At 50.3% G+C, this 19,344-nt stretch overlaps 1 protein-coding gene across 3 annotated transcripts in view; it reads right to left on the bottom strand.

The window, feature by feature from the left end:
• LAMB3 (laminin subunit beta 3) overlaps positions 1-8,685 on the bottom strand; it is a 47,810-nt gene extending 39,125 nt beyond the window's left edge. Inside the window, exons 1-4 of one of the 3 annotated variants that reach the window (XM_068985958.1) lie at positions 8,556-8,685; positions 2,985-3,504; positions 1,525-1,589; positions 430-584 (exon numbers count right to left, since the gene is read on the bottom strand). In XM_068985958.1, the coding sequence (XP_068842059.1) occupies positions 430-584; positions 1,525-1,552 (183 nt within the window). In that variant the 5' untranslated portion in view covers positions 1,553-1,589; positions 2,985-3,504; positions 8,556-8,685. Of the gene's footprint in view, positions 1-429; positions 585-1,524; positions 1,590-2,984; positions 3,505-6,832; positions 6,944-8,555 lie in introns of those variants that run through there. The other 2 variants (XM_068985959.1, XM_068985961.1) reach the window with 2 other exon arrangements.
• Between the last annotated feature and the right edge of the window lie 10,659 nt (positions 8,686-19,344).

Genomic DNA, 19,344 nt, shown 5'->3' with positions numbered 1-19,344 from the left:
GGCAAGAAGACAAGCCGTGCACACATCCCAGCATCTGTGCGCCACCAGCCTTGACTCCGTCCATCAAAGATGGCACCTCACCCTCCACACACCTAAAGGACCTGTCTCGAGCTACTGCTTATGCCAGATTTCAGCGACTATCCTGCCCAGGGCCAAGGGCTGAGAAAAACCCCAGCTTTATTAAGCAAAAGAGGAAAAGGATCTGTTCAGTTAAAAGGCATTTTGAGTACGTTTTTCTCTTGCTCATCGAAGGTGGAAATTCCTGAGAGGCAGAGATCCAGCCTTATGCTTTGCTTACATTCCCCACAGTACATGGGGCTGGGCCTACACCAAGTCCACTCTAAGTGTTCAGTGAACAGATGGTGGGCTCCCTCGGTGCCCCACGCTCGCCTTCTTCCAGCCCCTGGAGGCCGTGGAGGAAGAACCTACCTCACCATACTGGGCGCAGTAGGTCTCAGGCTTGGTCAGGCCACAGGTGGATGAAGCTCGGAGAAACCGGGTCCTCCCGATGAGCAGGTCCCCGACAGGTGGATAGCAGGCCCCGCGGGAACAGGCTTGCTGGGCACACAGGAGGCTGGGCAAGCCTGAAATCACAGGGGGCTCAGGGGGTGCTGGGGTGCAGCCTAGAGAGAGGGCAGTCTAGCCGGCCACCCCAGTGCCCCCCAGGGAAGCAGTCATCCATCAGCAAGGCTAGATCCTCTTCCTTGCCTTCATGCTCCGACCTACTGGTGGTGGGAATAATTGCAATCCTGGTGCTGTTTGGTTTTAAAAAAGCTGATTTTATAGTCTGTAACTCTCAGCTTTAAAAAAGCAGAAGTTGATCCTGAAATGTGGCATCCATATGTGGCTTTTAGAATTGAGCTGCGGACACACGCTTGCCCATTGCTCTCCTCGCCTGTTAACGGAGCAGCGCTGGCTGCTGGCCGTCCGGGGGACACGGGGAGAGACCTGCCTTCTGTCTGCTCCTTTATCTCTGAAAGTCGCCCCGCCACACTTTGCAAATAACCAGCTGGTAAAGAATCCGCCTGCAACACAGGAGACCCCAGTTCTATTCCTGGGTCTGAAAGATCCCCTGGAGAAGGGAAAGGCTATCCACTCCAGTATTCTGGCCTGGAGAATTCCATGGACTGTAGAGTTCATGGAGATACAAAGAGTCGGCCACGACTGAGCGACTTTCACTTCACAGCTGCACCTCCCTGAACATCGGGAACTCAAGGCATGATGGCTCTGGGACCAGGTTGAGAGTGAGAGGATGGAAAATAAACGCAGCACCAGAGCACTGGGGCTGCCACAGACCACCCTCAGGCAGGAAGAAGGCATTTGGGAGCCTTTTAAGAGTCTCATCTTCTTCAGAGGCCCCCAGGACAGAGAAACCTCATGGGCACCCCAGTAGATAAGTGTTCCAAACCCCAGGACCCTGGGTGATGGGTGATGTTCACACTTTGATAGACTGTCCTCCCACCCATGGCTGGTCCTCTCTCTGCTGTATGACAGGGGCCCGGAAGGACAGGAAGGGATACTCACCAAAATACAGGAGAAGGAGCGGCCTCATCTTCAGTTGATGAGGTGATCCCCACTCAGGACCTCACCTAGGGCATAGCAAAGCAGCCTGGGTGAAGCCACGCAGACCCCTAGGTTGCACTAGCCCTTTGCTGTTTCTGGACTTGGGTTTTCTCAGAAGCCTTTACTCAGGGCCTTGGCCTAGGACACTTCTGAACAGCAGGCGCATCTGTAGCCAAAACCTGGAAGACGCCAGAGACCTGGGCCCCTGTCCCAGCTGGCATGTGACTCCCAGGCTGTCCTGGAAGAATATCACTACATCCTCCTGGACTCCAGCTCCCCCTTCTGAAACAGACGGGAGGGATCAACCCTGCCCTGCCCCCCATGGTCAGCAGAGCAAGTTGGGGAGCCAGAAAGGACTAGGCTCTTTGCAGGAGAAGTCTGTGGCCTCAGTGTCACCCTAGGAAAGAGGACTGGCCTTTCTCAGGCCCTGGCCCACCTACAGGCCCAATGGTGAGTGGCTCAAAGAGGCTGGTGGCCTGGAGGGGAGCCCTCTCCTGCTGTTGACATGGTCTCCAGTATCTCCCACGGCCACCCTGAGGGTGAGACTATGGTGCCCGCATCTCTGGGCTGAGCAGGTTGTGGAATACAATGGGGAAAGAGAGGGAGGCCTGGAAGTGTTTAAAAAGTGAGTGAGGAATTCATCTGAACTGGGAGCAACTCAAAATGTCTCCAGTGATGCACTGGGGCTGTACAGGAGGGCTGGGGGTTGGGAGGCCACAGAGCAGGGATTCTGAAGGAGGCTGGGGTGGGGTGTGATACTCGAAGGGTCCTAGAGGCAGGGTGCTGCCCTGCTGAGGCAAGCCCCGCCCTGCTCATGGGGCGCCCACCTCTGCCTCGAATCAGATGCCCACTCAGCTCCAACAACAGCCACACATTCTTTTGGCCTGGATGGAGGGATGGGGGAGTCGGCAAGGCGGGGCAGGGAGGGACTGGGGACCCCCTGACATCTTTAAATCAAACATCGTGAGGCTTCAAACTCTTTCCCTCCAATCCCATATCAGAGCAGTCAGGGGCCCAGGGAAGAGACAGGTGGCCTGAGCTCACACAGCTAACTGTGGCCCAAGAGGAAGACCCATCATCTGGCTTCCTCCAGGGGCTGGAACCTCGCCCTCTCCCTGCCTGGAACTAGGCACTGTGAGCAGTTCTTAGAAGAGGCCAGCCTGCCCTCTCCTTCCTTCTTTGTGTCCAGCCCCAGCTCTGAGCTTGCTCTCTTCTAAGTCACCAAGATGTTTATCAGATGGGAGAAAGCAATCCAAACAGCGGTAGACTCGACACCCAGACTTTGGATCCCAGTGGGCTCAAGAACTGAAGCTCCCAGGAAGAGGAAGGAATCTGGACCTGCAGCCAGGCCCCAGACACCCAGGTACACAAGCCTGGGCCCACCCCGGCCCCCACGGGGCAGGTGAAGACAGGTAACAGACCTTGCTCCGTGCTGCCGCGGTTCTCTCTCCAGATCACCTCTCCGAGACGCTCCCCTTGAATGTGGGGGTCTCCTCTCCTGGCTCCCAGTTTTTAAACAACGGCCTCACCTCTGGAGACTCCCCGGCTGGGCGTCGCCGGCTGCAGGGCGGGACTCAGGAATCTGGCCGCTGGCACACCCGTCTGCCGTCACAGCACCCCTACCCCCACCCCAGACAGGACCAGGCAGGTGGAGGCGGTCCGGAGGCCTCACAGCAAGATCAGCAGTGCCCACCTGCTTGCTGTGGGTGGGTGGGGGCTGAAATGTGAGTGATCACAGGAGACCAGGATTCCTGGGGGCCGGTGGGGTGAGGGGGTGATGGCCACTCGCATTGTGACAGCCGCTGCGCTGGGTGCTTTCCCAAGGCTCATAGAGGTCAGCCTCTCCTGGGGTCCTGGGCCACCCTGGACAGAAGACCACGCAGAGAACAGAAGGATCAGGGCTTGCATATCGGCTATTACAGCTCCAGACGTGTCAGCGAACTGGAAGGGGAGAAGACGCAAACATTGAGGACCCTGGAAAGCACCAGACCCCTCCAAAGGGAAAGCAAAAAAGTGGAAAACCCCTGCTTCTTGCGGGGGGGTTTGGGGAGATTAAAAGGCTATGGTTCATCAGGAAGGGGTCAGAGCCCAACCCACCCAAGAAAAGCTTAGGAGGAATCAACAGGTATGAACTCTAAATGTTTCCCCTCCGGCTCCCTCGCAGCCTTGGCAGGGAGCCCAAGGACAGGTAACTACCTGTGAGTCACGGCTCCCAGCTCAGGGAAAGGCTGCTCTCCCATCCCTTCCTACTGGGCAAGAATGCCTGCCTGGAGGGCCAGAAAGCAGATCTGACCACAAGGGGTGGGAAGGGAGGGCTGAGGCACAGCTGGACCCACTCCCCCTGGGCCCCCGCCAGGCCTGAGAACACAGCTGCCTTTGTGGGACGCTGGGCGGCTCCTGGCTCGGGGCTTTGGGCTGCGAGTGGCTGTAATGACAGTCACAGGGGCTGGTCTTGGAGGACATGCCTCCCCTCCACCAGGCGAGGGTCCGAGGGCTTTTAGAGAGATCCGGAAGGTCACCCAGTCCAGATCTTGGCTGGGCACAGCCTACAGGGGCATTGTTTGGACACAGTCACCTCCAAGTTTCTATTAAAGGAGATTCTACACAAGCTGGTCCAGCCTGTCAGTGTCTCCTAAGAGGGAACAGGAGGGTTGTGTCCAAGAAACTGGTTTGAGAACCTTTCAGGGCAAAATGGAGGATTTTGTGGATTAAATGGTAAACTGGGCATTTCTAACCCTCAGATTCTCATATAGCCCAAGAGGTTTTGATAGGCAGGAGAAATACTCTAAGTAGCAAATGGACAATAAGCAAAACGGACATTGTCGTACATGTTAGTGTCTTGACCCATGTAAACATTCCAATAAAATCTGGCTTAACAAGCCAGGATCAGTACAAGAAGCGGGCCCTCCTGGGCCCTGCCTCTGCAGCAAGAACACGCACACACGGCCTACAGCCCCCCCACAGGGAAAGGTCACTGCTCACACACCGCTGCCGCCGGGGCTTTAAGCCCACCTGCCTGGTCTCTTTCTCTCCACCCTGCCAACTCCTTGAATGCAGGGCTTCCGGGAAGCCTGGCCCCTCATGGAGCTCTGTCCTGTGCCCACCGCCAGGAAGAGGATGTGATGCAGAGCTCAGGAATAGTTAACTCAGCAGAAGAAGCAGTTGCTGCCTTCCCAGATCCCCAGACAGGCAGGGCGAGCAGGCGGCAGGAGGCTGAGCCCTTTAAACGCCCCTCCTCCTCTCCCCTTGCGCGGCCAGGAGCCCAGGTAAATAGGTGTCTCAGACTTCACAGGCCGGGGCAGGTCCCAGTGTGGTTTGGCTTCACAAAGGGGAAAGCCAATTGCTCTGTGTGGGCCCCTACACCCCATTCCGCGTTCCCAGCCCAGTCCAGGACGTTGCTTTGGCAAACCCCAAGGAGGGCCCAGCCAGCCTCACCCCTCAGGAACGCTGAGCACTTCCCAGTGGGGATCTAGCCCCCAGCCCCCACCAGCCAGGACCGCAGGGCCCCAGGCATAGGCCTTGAACTTCAGAACTCAGTTTGTTCAGAGACAGGAAGTCTAATACAGAGGCAGAAGCAAGGGTAGGACCTGGCAAGGACTAAAGGCAAGCTGGGCACTGCTCTCACAGCCTCCTCTCCACATCCCCTTCCTCTCCTGCCACCCACCATCCTGCCCCAGAGCCCCCACCCTCAGCTCCCCAGAGCCTTGGCTTGTTAGAACCGAGGCTCAGGAAAGGGGTTCTCCTTGACCCACCCACCCCCATTCCTCTCGCACTCACGTCTGTCCATCCAGCAATTCTGTTGCTCCCGCTTCCAAAGGCAGAGGGGGCTAACAGAATTAACCTGGTGGCTCAGACGGTAAAGAATCATCCTCTTGCAGTGCAGAACACACGGGTTCAATCCCTGGGTCAGGAAGATCCCCTGACGAAGGAAATGGCAACCCACTCCAGTATTCTTGCCTGAAAAATCCCATGGACCGAGGAGCCTGGAGGGCTGCAGTCCGTGGGGTCTCAGAGTCAGATGTGACTGAGAGACTAATGCACACACGCCCCCAGGTTACAGAAACGACACCGGGTCAGGGCAGGCAAGTCTCGCCCTCTGCCTGCTTGTCCGCCGTCCCTCATGACATCTCAGGGGTGGCCTGGGAGAAGAGAAGAGGCTGAGAAGGCAAGAGAACCTGGTCCAGGCTGTGAATGCCGAATCCCAGGTGTAAGAGGAAGGGACACTGGGTGACTCACGGCTCGGGCACCACCTGGACCCAGTGAGTCACGGCTGAGTCCTCGTCTGTGGGGCTGGGTGGGCTCCAGGAAGGGCCCTGCGGATCCGCCATGTGACTAAAGCTGGCGTGTCTACGCTCCAGCCACAGCTGCTCTGCCGCCCAGACAATCGGTCACTCCTCACGCACCAGAGAGAGGAGGTGGGGCTTTCTGAACTCAGGCTGGAGCCCAGCCTCGGGCGGGGACCCAGAGCAGGCAGAACGGGGCCCTGGGCTGCCATCGCGGGGTGACTCTCTTCCACAGAGTCCGTCTTCCTCCTCCCTCCCCTTCCCAGCCTGAACTGCGATCAGCCCAGGCCTGAGGTCTGGGAGAAACCCGGCAGCAGGCCGAAGTTAACCAGAGCTGACATCCTCTGGTGAGCTCACTGCGCCCCGGGCCCTGTTCTAAGCTCATAAATGTATCCCCACATTTCATACTCACCATGTCCCCATGAAGTGGACACTTATCATCCTTTCTTTGAAGATGAGGACAGTGAAGTACATCTTCAACAACTTGGCCCCAGCTAATAAGTGGTCATTGGAACCCAGACCAGTTTGCTCAGCACTCATGTTCTTCACCACCGTTATTCAGCCACTCAGTCATGGCCGACTCTTTGCGACCCCCATGAACCACAGCACGCCAGGCTTCCCTGTCCTTCACCATCTCCTAGAGTTTGCTGAAACTCATGTCCACCAAGTCAGTGATACCATCCAACCATCTCATCCTCTGTCACCCCCTTCTCCCCCTCAATCTTTCCCAGCATCAGGGTCTTTTCCAGTGAGTTGGCTCTTTGCATCAGGTGGACAAAGTATTGGAGCTTCAACTTCTTAACCACTACTTAGAGTTTAAAGTGGCCTAAACTCCCTGCTTCCACACTTGGTAAGCCTTGACCAGAGTCCACCAGACTCTGAACTTGATGTTTCCCAAACCTAATCAGGACCTGATATCTGAAAATTGTGCTTTTGGAGCACTAACGTGGACCAGAGACTCCTGGGGAAACACCCAGAACACCCACCACAAGGTGCCTTCCTGTTTGTTTTCCCGTGCAGGCAACGTCTTCTGTGTGGGCACAGTTGGAGAAGGTGCTGGGCTCCAGCTGCCCCATCTCAGAGCCTCTGGCATTTACGGGCAGGGTCTCCCCCTCATGCCAACAGGAAGCTGCTCTGAGTGAGGACGTGAGTGCCCCACAGGGGTGGGAGGACAGAGAAGGTGAGCAGACAAACAGCACGGATTGCTGACAAGATTAAACAAACAAGATGGAAAGTGAGGATCGGATGACACAACTCCCCTGTCACCAGAGGAAGGGGAATCTGCCGGGGTCCAGCCCCGGTGGGTCCAGGGAATTCGAAGGGTGGACGGAGTCGGCGAGGAAGACTTATTTATTTATTAATATAAGATTAGATTAGGAAGAAGTAGTGTAGTAAGAAAATTAAGTGGAGAGAAGAGGCTGATTAACTTGGGTTACATGGAAACCCAATAAAGTTCCAAACAAGGAGCTTGCACCATCTACGTTAGGCCGCCGGCGCCCGTTTGAATATCGGAGAGTGCCCCGCCTTGGGCTCTCTCTCTTTTACGGATCTTAAAAGCCGGGACAAGTAGACATAGTGAGCCTCCACGTCCCAGATGGGAATTCAGCCTGAAGTTAGAGTAAAGAGGAGACACGGGGGAAACCAGTCCAGCGACAGGCTCTCCTTCTATTGTCCTTCAAGGCCTTTTATACTTTTGATTATACATAGAGATCAATGGGTAATACAAAATTATGTAGCATTCGCAGCCCAGACTCTTTCCGTATATCTTTTTGTATACAAGAGGTCTCAGGTGATTTACATTATCTTCTGGCCAAGAGGCTTGTTAACAGTTTTTGGCTCTCTTCCTTAATGAATGTTAATTTTGTTTCCCCTGAAGTGTTTTTCTTTAATCTGCATCTCCTTAAAGCGTTAAAGTTACATCTCTATAGAACAAAGGTGCAGTGGGTTATAACAAAGGTACTTAACTCAAAGTTAAGTTGCTAATACCAGGTCTACTACTTGTTTTTCTATATACCAACTATATCTAAAAATAAAGGATATGAAAATTTAGCAGCAAGCATTGACTCAACAAATGAAACTTTTAATCAGTCCTATTCTAAAGATTTTGACTCCTCGGAAGCCCCTACATTCCTAGGATGTTTTAAGCTTCCTGTGCCTCCTGCGGTCAGGAGGCCTCAAACAATCACACACACAGCTGTACGAGTCCTGCAGGCAGGCTAGAAAGCCATCAGAGGGGTTTTTGGATTGAAACACTCTTTCAAATGCAGAAGACTAAAGCCCTGAATTGACTTTTTCCAGAGAATGTCAGAAGAGTGGAAAAGCAGGCAGATTCTTATTTTTGAGGGGGTGGATGCTCAGGAAATTCCAGGGGGAAAACCTGAGGTCTGATTAGCCTTGCCATCAGAGCTCTTGCCGCATGACCTTGTCACAGGTGGAATTCCTCACGCTGGCTCCCGGCAGGAATCCCCTCCTCTGAGGCCAGGGCCCCAGTTTCTTCCAGGTCCTATCTCCCACGTCCTAGGGTGCATTGCCAAATGTTCCCCCCTCCTGAGGGGTATAGCCCAGTGCAGCCGGCAGTGTGGTGGGGTCGAAGGCTGGCTCCTGGCTCCCCCCGAGAAGAGGGAGGAATATCTCGGCATCTCTGCCACTTTTGCTGACCTCCCAAATTCCCGAGCTTTTCCCAGGTGGCGCTAGTGGTAAAGAACCCACCTGACAATGCAGAAGACACAGGAGACATGGGTTCCATCCCTCGGTCGGGAAGATCTGCCTCTCCAACATTCTTGCCTGGAGAATCCCATGGACCGAGGAGCCTGGGGGGTCCAGTCCATGGGGTCACAAAGAGTCAGACACGACTGAGTGACTCAGCACCCACGCCTCCTCAGACGGGCTGGCTCAGACCACGGCCCCTCTCCACCCCCACCACCCCTCCCCCTACGGTCCAGTCATTGCCCTCCGTGAACTAGGTTCTCAGAACCTAAGTCCAACCTCTGTGCACTTTGGCCACAAATTTGCCATGTGGAGCTGGCCACGTGGCTGAGAGGAGAGAGGCGTATACCTGACGCGGGGAAGTGCAGCCACAGGTGAGGTCAGGACCCACTGGGCATGGCCAAGAGGGACCAGAGTCGGGGCGCAGGGGAAACCAACCTCAGGAGATCGGCTCCCTGCACTAGCGGAGGGGACTTTAAAATTCCAAACGGCGTCTCTAAAAGGACCACCGGGAGACAAACTCAGGTTCCTACTGCTCAGACTGGCGTTTGAGGGCTGAGTACGGACAAACGAGCCTCTTGCGGTTGGAGGGGGAGCGGGCACGGGTGTGTCTGGCTTCTTGCCTGGAATCAACCACGCCTGAAGGCGTGGAATCAGCACCTCCCTTCAGTGCTTGTGGCCACATCGGGCGGGTCTCTGTATGGACTTGAACAGTTCCCGGACCCAACTCCCCTTCTGCTTCTCAACAGAAGCACAGACTTGGGAGAACCCCGCTCTGGGCCTCAGTTTCATCCTTTGTAAATAGAAGTGTTGGATTTTACCAGTCCTCAATCCAGGCTGTCCTCAGAATTACTTGCAGAACTTACAAAATCATATACTTAGGCCAGGCCCCAGCCAGAGATTTAATGGGTGGGCAAAGGGGCAGGGATATTGACAATGCTTTTAAAGCTCCTTTGAAGCCCCCTCCAGGCTTCCCCAGTGGTTCAGCAGTAAAGGATCTGCCTGCCAATGCAGGAGCCTCAGGAGACGCGGGTTCGATTCCTAGGTCGGGAAGATCCCCTGAAGGAAGGCATGGCAATCCACTCCAGTATTCTTGCCTGGAGAATCCCATGGACAGAGGAGCCTAGCAGGCTACAGAGTATAGGGTTGCAAAGAGTTGGACACGACTTCGCATGCTCGAAGCCCCCTCCAGCTTTAGGGCGCCCTGCTTTCGGGGCTGGTGGTTTAGGACAGCACTTGAAAGCCTAGAGTTGAAACTGAAAGAGATGAAGGTACAGGTCTTGGTTCTGCACTCACCGGCTGAGTGACTGCACAGCCAAAGCTACTTGCATCCAATGGGACCAATAACAGTCCACCTCACGGATCCTTGTAAAGATCAAAGGGAACGATGCATGCAGGACTCTCAGCAAAGTACCTGGCTGGCTGTGCGCTCTATCAAAGTCTGTCCCCACGTGTGCGTCACACACACAGGTTTTGGGTATGAGCAGCAGTCTTCGCAGCTGCTTGTAACAAAAAGCAAACCCCATTCCATCCAGATGTCTGACAGCTCACTTACCAGACAGTGGGCCAACCAGGAGGCCTCGGGTCCCCCATTCCACTCTGTTCCCCGGGCGAAGGAAAATTCTCAAGGAGCAATGATCTGGACCCCAAGGGAAGAGAGGCCACTCAGGGGGCCAGATGAGCTAAGTTCCTTGAGAACAAGGTGACACTTCCGGCCTTCCTAGACAGGAAAAGACACGGGGTGGGGTGTTTACAAACAGAGGGCGGAAGAGCAAGCTGAAGCATAACTGACATTGCTTTATGGCCTTCAAGAGTTAATAAAACCAGAGTCCAACACCTGATAAAGAGAGGCGTCAAAGCTGGTCTGGACCGCAGCTTGTCACTTACATCGGGGCAGTTGCCCAGCAAGTCTGAGGGCGACAGAGAAAAGGTGCGCTCTCTCCCTGGAGCCTCTGCTCACTGCTGCTGTTGCTTAGTTGCTAAAGTCGTGTCCAACTCTTCTGTGACCTCAGGGACTGTAGCCCACCAGGCTCTGCTATCCATGGGCTTTCCCAGGCAAGAATACCGGAGCGGGTGGCCACTTCCTTCTCCAGAGGATCTTCTAGACCCAGGGATCGAATCTGCGGCCCCTGCGGCTCCTGCACTGACCGGCAGTTTCTTTACCATTGAGCAGCCTGAGAAGCCCATATGTACAATGGGATATTACTCAGCTATAAAAAAAAAAAAAAGGAATGAAATATTGCCACGGAGGCAGCATGAATGCACTTAGAGATTATCACACCAAGTAAGGTCAGTCAGACAGAGAAAGACAAATACATAACACTCATACGCGGAATCTGAAAAATAGTACAAAGGAACTTGCTTACAAAATAGAAACAGATCCAGACACAGAAAACAAACTTACGGTTGCCACAGGGGAAGGAGGGGAAGGGATAGTTTGAGAATGTGGGATTAACAGATGCACACTCCTATATATAAAACAGGAAAACAACAAGCATTTACTGTACAGTGAAGGGAACTAGATTCAGTGTCTTGTGATAAACTATCATGCAAGACAGCCAAAAAAAGAATATGTGTGTATATATATATGTGTGTGTGTGTGTGTGTGTGTGTGTGTGTGTGACACAATATTGTAAATCAACTATAATTCAATATTTAAAAAGAAAAAGGAAAGATACACAGAGGACAGGGAGAGAATATCCAAAATGTTAACATTTCTCATCTCTTTATAGTTCTCTGATGCTCTCATCTTGCACAATAAGGCTATTTTACTAGAACAATCAGTAGAAAATAAAGTGAAATCTTTCAGGAGAAGGAGAGAGATTTTGTCCACCTACAACTGATTCATCTTTCCTCTCTCTGCTCCCTCCTTTGCCCTGAACCTTGTCCACTAAACCCACAGACTGCCCCAGCAATCTACAAGTTTTCTACATCTTTGTATATTTCATAACATGTGGTTTCCCCCTCTTAGGAAGTGTTGCTTCTTGAGGTTGTGAGATTTACTTCAAGAAAGCACTTAACACAGTTCCTTAGTAAATGTGTGAGAAAATAAGGCATCACTCTAAACATCACATCTACAATAGCTCATTTAAGCATCACAGCAGACTTTTAGGGTGGTTGTTTGAAGGATTTATTATTATTCCCTTTTTTATAGCCTCAGCATTATTTGGTAGCTTGTTCAAGGTTTCCAAGTGCAATTGACTAAATATGAATTCCCAGAAATTCATATGTTAAAACTCTAACTCCAATGTGATGGTATTAGGAGGCAGGGATGTTGGGAAATAATTAGGTTTACATCAGGTCGTGAAGGTGGAATCCTCATAGCAGGATTAGTGCCCTTACAAGAAGAGGGAGAGACACCAAGGTCTGTCTCCATCAAGGGAGAACACAGCCAGAAGGCAGTCCTCTGCAAGCCAGGAAGCCAGTTCTCACCAGGAACCCACTCTGCTGGCACCTTGATCTTGGACTTCTAGCCTCCAGAGCTGTGAAAATGAATACCATGTTGCTTAAGCCACCTATCGTGGTATTTTGTTAGAGCAGCCTGAAGTGATGAAGACACAGAACTAGTGTTTTAGCCAATATGGGCTTCGCTGGTGGCCCACACAGTGAAGAATCTGCCTGTAATACAGGAGACCCAGGTTCGATCCCTGGGTCAGAAGACCCCTGGGAGAAGGGAATGGCTACCCACTCCAGTATTCTTGCCTGGAGAATCCCATGGACAGAGGAGCCTGGCAGGCTATAGTCTATGAGGTCACTGCAGTAATAAACTAACTGCAAAATCTCAGCAGCTTAACACAACCGACAAATGTGTATTTGCTGCTTGCACAGAGTACAATGCAAGACAACGGCGAGAGGAGGGGGCCTCTGCTCCACAGTTTCCCAGGGACAGCTGCCATCTCGTATCCGCAGCAGCCAGGACACGTGGTCTTTACGGCCTCGGCAACAAGGCTACATGGCACTGGGGAACTCTCTCCAGTTACCCCAGGCTTCACAGTCATGCTGCTCAGGACCTACTGGGCAGAGCTACTCCCAGGCCTCCTAAGAGATCTTCCTACATGTCCACAGGAAGAAAAGGAAATAGGACTTACTGGCCACATAGCATTGTCCACCACAGCCAGTCTGTGGTGAAACCAGAACCCAACAGCAGATCCTTAAGTTCCCCAAATCCCTGCTCTTTCCACTACAATGTTTGGCCTCCCCAAACTGACAGAATTTGCTTTACATTAAAAAAAAAAAAGGAATGTTCATGACAGAATAATTTATAGACTGTGACTCCTCAAGGAAACTGGTAGGGAAAACGGCCACAGTGAATGCTTTAAATTTGCAAAACCAGTCACGTGTGAATGTGAGAGTCGGACCCTGAAGAAGGCTGAGTGCTGGAGAATTTATGCTCTTGTACTGTGATGTTGGAGAAGACTCTTGAGAGTCCCTTGGACTGCAAGGAGAACCAACCAGTCTATCCTAAAGGAAATCAGTCCTGAATATTCACTGGAAGGACTGACGCTGAAGCTGAAACTCCAATACTTTGGCCCCCTGATGCGAAGAGCTGACTCACTGGAAAAGACCCTGATGCTGGGAAAGATTGAAGGCAGGAGGAGAAGGGGACGACAGAGGATGAGATGGTTTGATAGCATCACCGACTCGATGGACATGAGTTTGAGCAAGCTCTGGGAGATGGTGAAGGTCAGCGAGAAGCCTGGTGTGCTGTAGTCCACGGGGTCGCAGAGTCAAACACGACTTAGTGACTGAACAAAGCATCACAAGATGGCCTCATAGAAAAACCTTAAGCACAGGCAGTGACATCTCTACAAGTTGTACCCAGAGGGTAAATATCTTTGAGATATTAACATCACTCCAGAGTCTAAGGGAAAATCTACCAGGAATGCAAATCTTCAAGGAGAATATTCTGATATGCTATTAACCAACCATCCTAGTCCATCCTCACATTAGCCCTGAGCTTCACTTCCCAGGACACCCTTCAGTTACAGAAAAATGCTCAGTCACCTGGTTGTACATTGATACTTTTTCTCCCTGACAGCTTCTCAAGACATGATCTCAAGTGGCTCAGTCATCTCTGCATGAAAATGCACAGTGATCTGAGAAAGTAAAGTTGGCCCTACATCCAAGAAAAACCCGGGTGGAAATAGCACGTGAGAATAAAACTCTCCCACAGGAAAGGGCTCGGGAAGCTCCTCTCTGGATGTTGGCTCACTTCAGCAAAGTGGTCCTCTTCGAGGAGCTGGGGCAGAAAAGACTATGACTCTGCTTCTACTGCTGCGCCCTGATGTGCAGGAGGCTTTTCCCAGCCAAACATCAAGGATTCATCCTGAGTTTATAGATGCATCAACACCTCCATCTTTTTCAAGTCAAATATCATTAAAACCATTCAAGTCTGGTGTCATCTTGAACTCGTGCTATTTCTTGACAAGCATGTACACACAAATGCGCACATACAGGCCTTTGCACTTTTTCCTACTGCATTTTGTTTTGTGAGTTTTGGCTTAGCGCTCCATTTGCAAACTTGGATTTGGTAAGCACTTTGACCTATCCACGCTCCACCATCTCCAGGTTAAAGTCCAGAGTCCACAGTCAGGCTCTCAGAATCCTGCTGAAGAAAAGCTGCCTTTTTGGCCCTAATTTACATGGCCCTGCTTTACACAAGTGCTCTGATCCAGCCATTTCATTCCCTTGACCACTCTTAGGCTTGATTCTTCTGGCTCTGACTGTCTATAGTGCCCTTCCCACCTCTTGTGTACTTGGCCAAATCCTAAACCCAAGATTCAGATTAGATTCTGGTTAGGTGGTGGCTTCTCTGCTATTTTCTGTAAATTCTTCCCAAACTCCAGTAGCAGACCTTACAGATACAATTCAATTAACAACCAGTTCTAATCTGTCTTGTAAATCCCTTCTTTCTCATATTTACATACTTAAGGCTATTCAACATTTATTTACTTTGTGATTTGCTCCCAATTCTGCGTTGCAAACTCCTTAAGGAGAAGGGCAAACCTTGGCCACTCTTTCTGTCCGCTGAGTTATGCGCACCCATTGTCTGCACATGGTTAAAGGCTCAACAAACGTACACTTATGTATTAGTGGGCTTCCCAGGTGGCACTAGGTAAAGAAATCACCTGCTAATGCAGGAGACGTAAGAGTTTTGATTCCTGGGTTGGGAAGATCCCCTGGAGGAGGCCATGGCAACCCATTCCAGTATTCTTGCCTGGAGAATCTCATGGACAGAGGAGCCTGGTGGGCTACAGTCCGTAGGCTCGCAAAGAGTCGGACATGACTGAAGCAACTTAGCACGATGTACTAGTATGAACCCTTGATGCAAGGAAAAACCTACCAGAGTGTGTTTGAAGAATGTGATGTCAAGAATATCATCCTATAACTCCCTCTCAAGACAACATAGATAGAAAATCATCCAGAAAAAGAAAAACCTTTTTTATCCCCTTAAGAATTAGGACCTGAGAAAATTCATGAGGAGTCGATCCACTGATCAGCAGACTTCCACGGCTGTGCTTCCTTCCCCATCCTCCATGACTGGTACCTGGGGACAGAATGGCCAGGAGTCAAGTCGGAAGTAGATTCGGTGTTTGGAATTGAAATATTTCTGGAGTTGAGCCATAGATCCAGGTCCTCAAGACATCCAAGCTTTAAGAAGCCTGCTGCTAGGTCACTTCAGTTGTGTCCAACTCTGTGCAAACTCATAGACAGCAGCCCACCAGGCTCCCCCGTCCCTGGGATTCTCCAGGCAAGAACACTGGAGTAGGTTGCCATTTCCTTCTCCAATGCATGAAAGTAAAAAGTAAAAGTGAATTCGCTCAGTTGTGTCTGACTCTTAGCGATCCCATGGACTGCAGCCTACCAGGCTCCTCCATCCATGGGAGTTTCCAGGCAAGAGTACTGGAGTGGGTCGCCATTGCCTTCTCCATTAAGAAGCCTGAGAGGTAACGAATGGGGTAAATATGGGTCCAAGGGAGGGGAGGGCACAAAGGGAGGGAAGGTCTTGGGACGTAAGAACTAAACACGATTCAAGGGTTCTTGGTCACTTCCAGAGTCAAGGGACACGTGTAGCAGAAGGTCTGTCAGCCCCTGCCTGTCCTTCTGGTAGGAGTTTCAGGCCTATCTCAACCCTTGGCCGATAAGCGTCAAGCCTGGTCCATTAAGAACCCCATCCCAGGGGCCTCCCTGGTGGACCAGTGGTTAAGACTTCACCGGTGCAGGGGCATGCAGGTTTGATCCCTGGTTGGGGGCCTAAGATCCCATATGCCTCGAAGCCAGAAAAAAAAAAAAAAGAAAAAAATCCTAAAACATAAGACAGAAGCAATACTGTAACAAATTCAATGAAGAATTTTAAAATGGTCCACGGTTTTAAAAAATCTTTTTTAAAACCACTGGCAACTTAAAAAAAAAAAACAAAACAAAACAAAAGGAACTCCATCCCATAGCTAACTGAGTCTAGGTGTATGGGTTTGTCTAAGTCCATTCATTCGCTGGGGACCAGCAGTGTCCCAGGGCCGGCATGAGCATTGAGGGGGACATCTCTCATTTACATCCCTCTGTGTATCCTGACAGCTGCTCTACTGGCCTTTCTGCCTGGGTCTCTAACAGGACCCGGTACCCCCTGCCAGTTATCCTCGGGGCCTGAGCTTGGGTCTGAATCCTCCTGGCACAGCAGCCTGCTCACTGACACCCTTCCGCCCACAGCTTCTGCCTGGCCCTCATCCCCAGACTCTGAGCTTTTCTTGCAGTTTCTCCTCATGTCTCAGCAAACCCTTCTGACTTTTGACCAAGAAACACAAAGACATTTTGAGCTGTTCATTCACAAAATAAACACGTACTGAGTACCCACCCAATGCCAGGCATCCAGGGACCCCGTAGTAAATAAATCAGATGCATCCCTGTCCAGAGGGAGACTACTGTCTCATGGGACACAGACATTAAGCACATCATTGCCAAATAACTCATTAATCATGCAGCCAGAGGGATCTCATCTCTTTTCACTATCCGAGTCACTCTTTCCTCTACTACGCAAACAACCCTAATTCTGAGAATTCTAGGGAGATGCTAACAGATGATGCAAATTCTCTCTAGTCGCTGCTTGTTCTCAAGCAATCTTAGCTTCCTCTTTACAATTTCTTCATGCCGCCCCTGATCTCTCCAGCCTGTTTTGGCCCCAAACAAGAATGTATGGTCCTTTCTCCATTCTCCTAAAGACAAAAGACACAGCTGCTGAGTTTGAGAGATTTTACTGAAAATATGAAGATGACATAGGGAAATTACAACCTAAAAAGAAATATTCAGCTTTCACTGTCTCCATAATCCATCCAACATTATGGCCGGTTCCACCTCTCTCCTTAGCTCTATGTCTTCCCCTGGTTGCCGGTACCAGGGTCTTCCCTCCTTTTAACCAGTCGGGAGTCTCCTCTCATTGTGAACTCACTTCTCCCATCTCACCCCCTGAAGACAGCCATTTACATGGTAAGAACCAAAAATGACCCATCAACTTTGCAATGAAACTACTCACTACGACTTGCCATACATCAGCCTGCGTTCATTCATTCTTTCATGTCAGAAATAATTACTAGGGCTTCTCTGGTGGCTCAGTGGTAAAGGATCCATCTGCCAATGCAGGCAATACGAGTTCGATCCCTCGTTGGGGAAGATCCCACATGCCTCAGAGCAACGAAGTCCGTGTGCCACAACTACCGTGCCTGGAAGTTGCAACTACTGAGCTCATGGGCCCCAACTATTGAAGCCCGCACACCTTAGAGCCCATGCTCTGCAACAAGAGAAGCCACCACAATGAGCAGGTTGTGCATCACAACCAGAGAAACGCCAAAAATAAATAATAAATAAGTACAGTTATTTTAAAAAACAGACAATTACTGAACATATACTGGGCATTGCACTAGGCTAGGACCAAAAAAAAAAAAAAACCAGCAAACAAGACAGACTAGATAGACCCTTCCTTCCCGGACGAGACAAACAAGAAAGAAGTAAACTAGAAACTTGGACAACTGAAGCTTTTAGTGTTTTTTATTAAAACTTTTTAAAAACCAGGATGATATGATAGATGGGAGTCTCAGAATGTTGGAAATATCACTTTGGAAAGGATAGGTAAGAGAATTCTCTCCGAGGAGGTGACCCTTGGGATAAGCCTGAGAGATACAGGGTTGGACTTTGCAAGGCAGGACTTAATGCGCCCCTCAAAGCTTGTGCCAGCCCTGGGACACTGGTGGTCCCCAGTGAATGAATGGACTTAGACAAACAGATCCACCTAGACTCAGTTAGTTGTGGGATGGAGTTCCTTTAAAAAAAAAAAAAACACTTATCTAAGGTGTCAGCAAAGTAGAGGCAACATTTATTTTGAAAAAATTTTAATCTAATATATTTTAAAGGACACCGCAATAGGCACCTTGGGTGGAATTAGAGTTCTGTCTCCCTTACATATATTTTAAAGTTTAATACTGTTTTTATTTTTATTTACAAGGGCAGATTAGAGCCCTCAATATTTTCAGGGATTAGAACCTCTGAAGTCTTACTCAGCCCTAGGGGAAAGCTGAAAAGTGTGTCCCAGGCAAAGAAAGAGAAGTCCAAAGTTCCTGCGGCTGGAAAGAGCGTGGCCTCTTCTGGAGGTAGGAAGAAGGAACGAGAACTGTCTGACTGAGGTGGAAGCTAAAACCGGTGGGAGACAGGGGCACGTCCCAGACAGGGGGTGGTTTCTAAACACTGGGTTATGTGTTTAAATTAGGAGAATTCCCTAATTTTTTTTTAAAATTTCTGATGCCTAGGCCTGACCCCAGGCCTAGGAGGGTGGGGGCTTCCCTGGTGGTTCAGATGGTAAAGAATCTGTTGTAATACAGGAGATCCAAGTTTGATCCTTGGGTCAGGAAGACCTTCTGGAGAAGCAACCCACTCCAGTATTCTAGCCTGGAGAATCCCATGGAGAGAGGAACCTGGTGGGCTACAGTCCATGGAGTCACAAAGAGTGGGACACGACTGAGACAGTAACACACACATGGGGTGGGGGGTTGTGAAGTTGGCATTTTTTAAAGTTCCTCAGGTGATTCCAAGTTGTAGCCAGGATTAAGACCACTGACATGGGACCTTGTAACCAATTAGAGAAAAAGAAAAATGAAGGTGAAAAATACGGACCCTCGAGTCAGACAATCTGGTTTTGAATCCCATTTCTGCCACTGACTAGCTGTGTGATCCAAAGCACACTACTTAAGCTTTCTGTTCCTCAGTTTACCCATCTGAAAAGTGGGGACAGTAGTTTACCCACTTTGTAGAGTTGTTTGTAGGATTAACGAGGTAATACATACAACAATCTTAGAAAGCATGTATTAAGGATGCAAAGACTCTAGCTTTGACTACTCTTTATGAGAAGCTTAGCTCAGGTGGGAGGTGCTAGAGGAGAAAAGGCAGAGTCAAATTACATATTTGGAAACAAACAAACAAGACTTGCAGAGTCAAATTACATATCTGGAAACAAACAAGACTTGCTGAAAACTGGCTGAAAGAGACGAGGCAAAGAAGGGAATAAAAGCTGGTTTCCGTGTTTGGGACTTTAAAAATTGGGAAGGAAGTGGTTAAATTTTTACCAAGATTGGGAAGACTAGGAGAGGGATATGTTTTTAAAAAGAAAATCAGAAAGTTCCATTTTTATGTGTTTATTAAGTTAAAGACACTATATTAGATACCCAAGAAGAGGTACCAAGACAGCTTAATATGTCACCCTGGAGCTCAGATTTCAGAATCATCAGCATATAGCACTCCATCCAACATG

Source organism: Capricornis sumatraensis, chromosome 14, assembly GCF_032405125.1.
Source record: "Capricornis sumatraensis isolate serow.1 chromosome 14, serow.2, whole genome shotgun sequence".
Taxonomy (NCBI): Eukaryota; Metazoa; Chordata; class Mammalia; order Artiodactyla; family Bovidae; genus Capricornis; species Capricornis sumatraensis.
The sequence above is the reverse complement of the archived record's forward strand: the minus strand, read 5'-3'. Positions and strand labels throughout refer to the sequence as shown.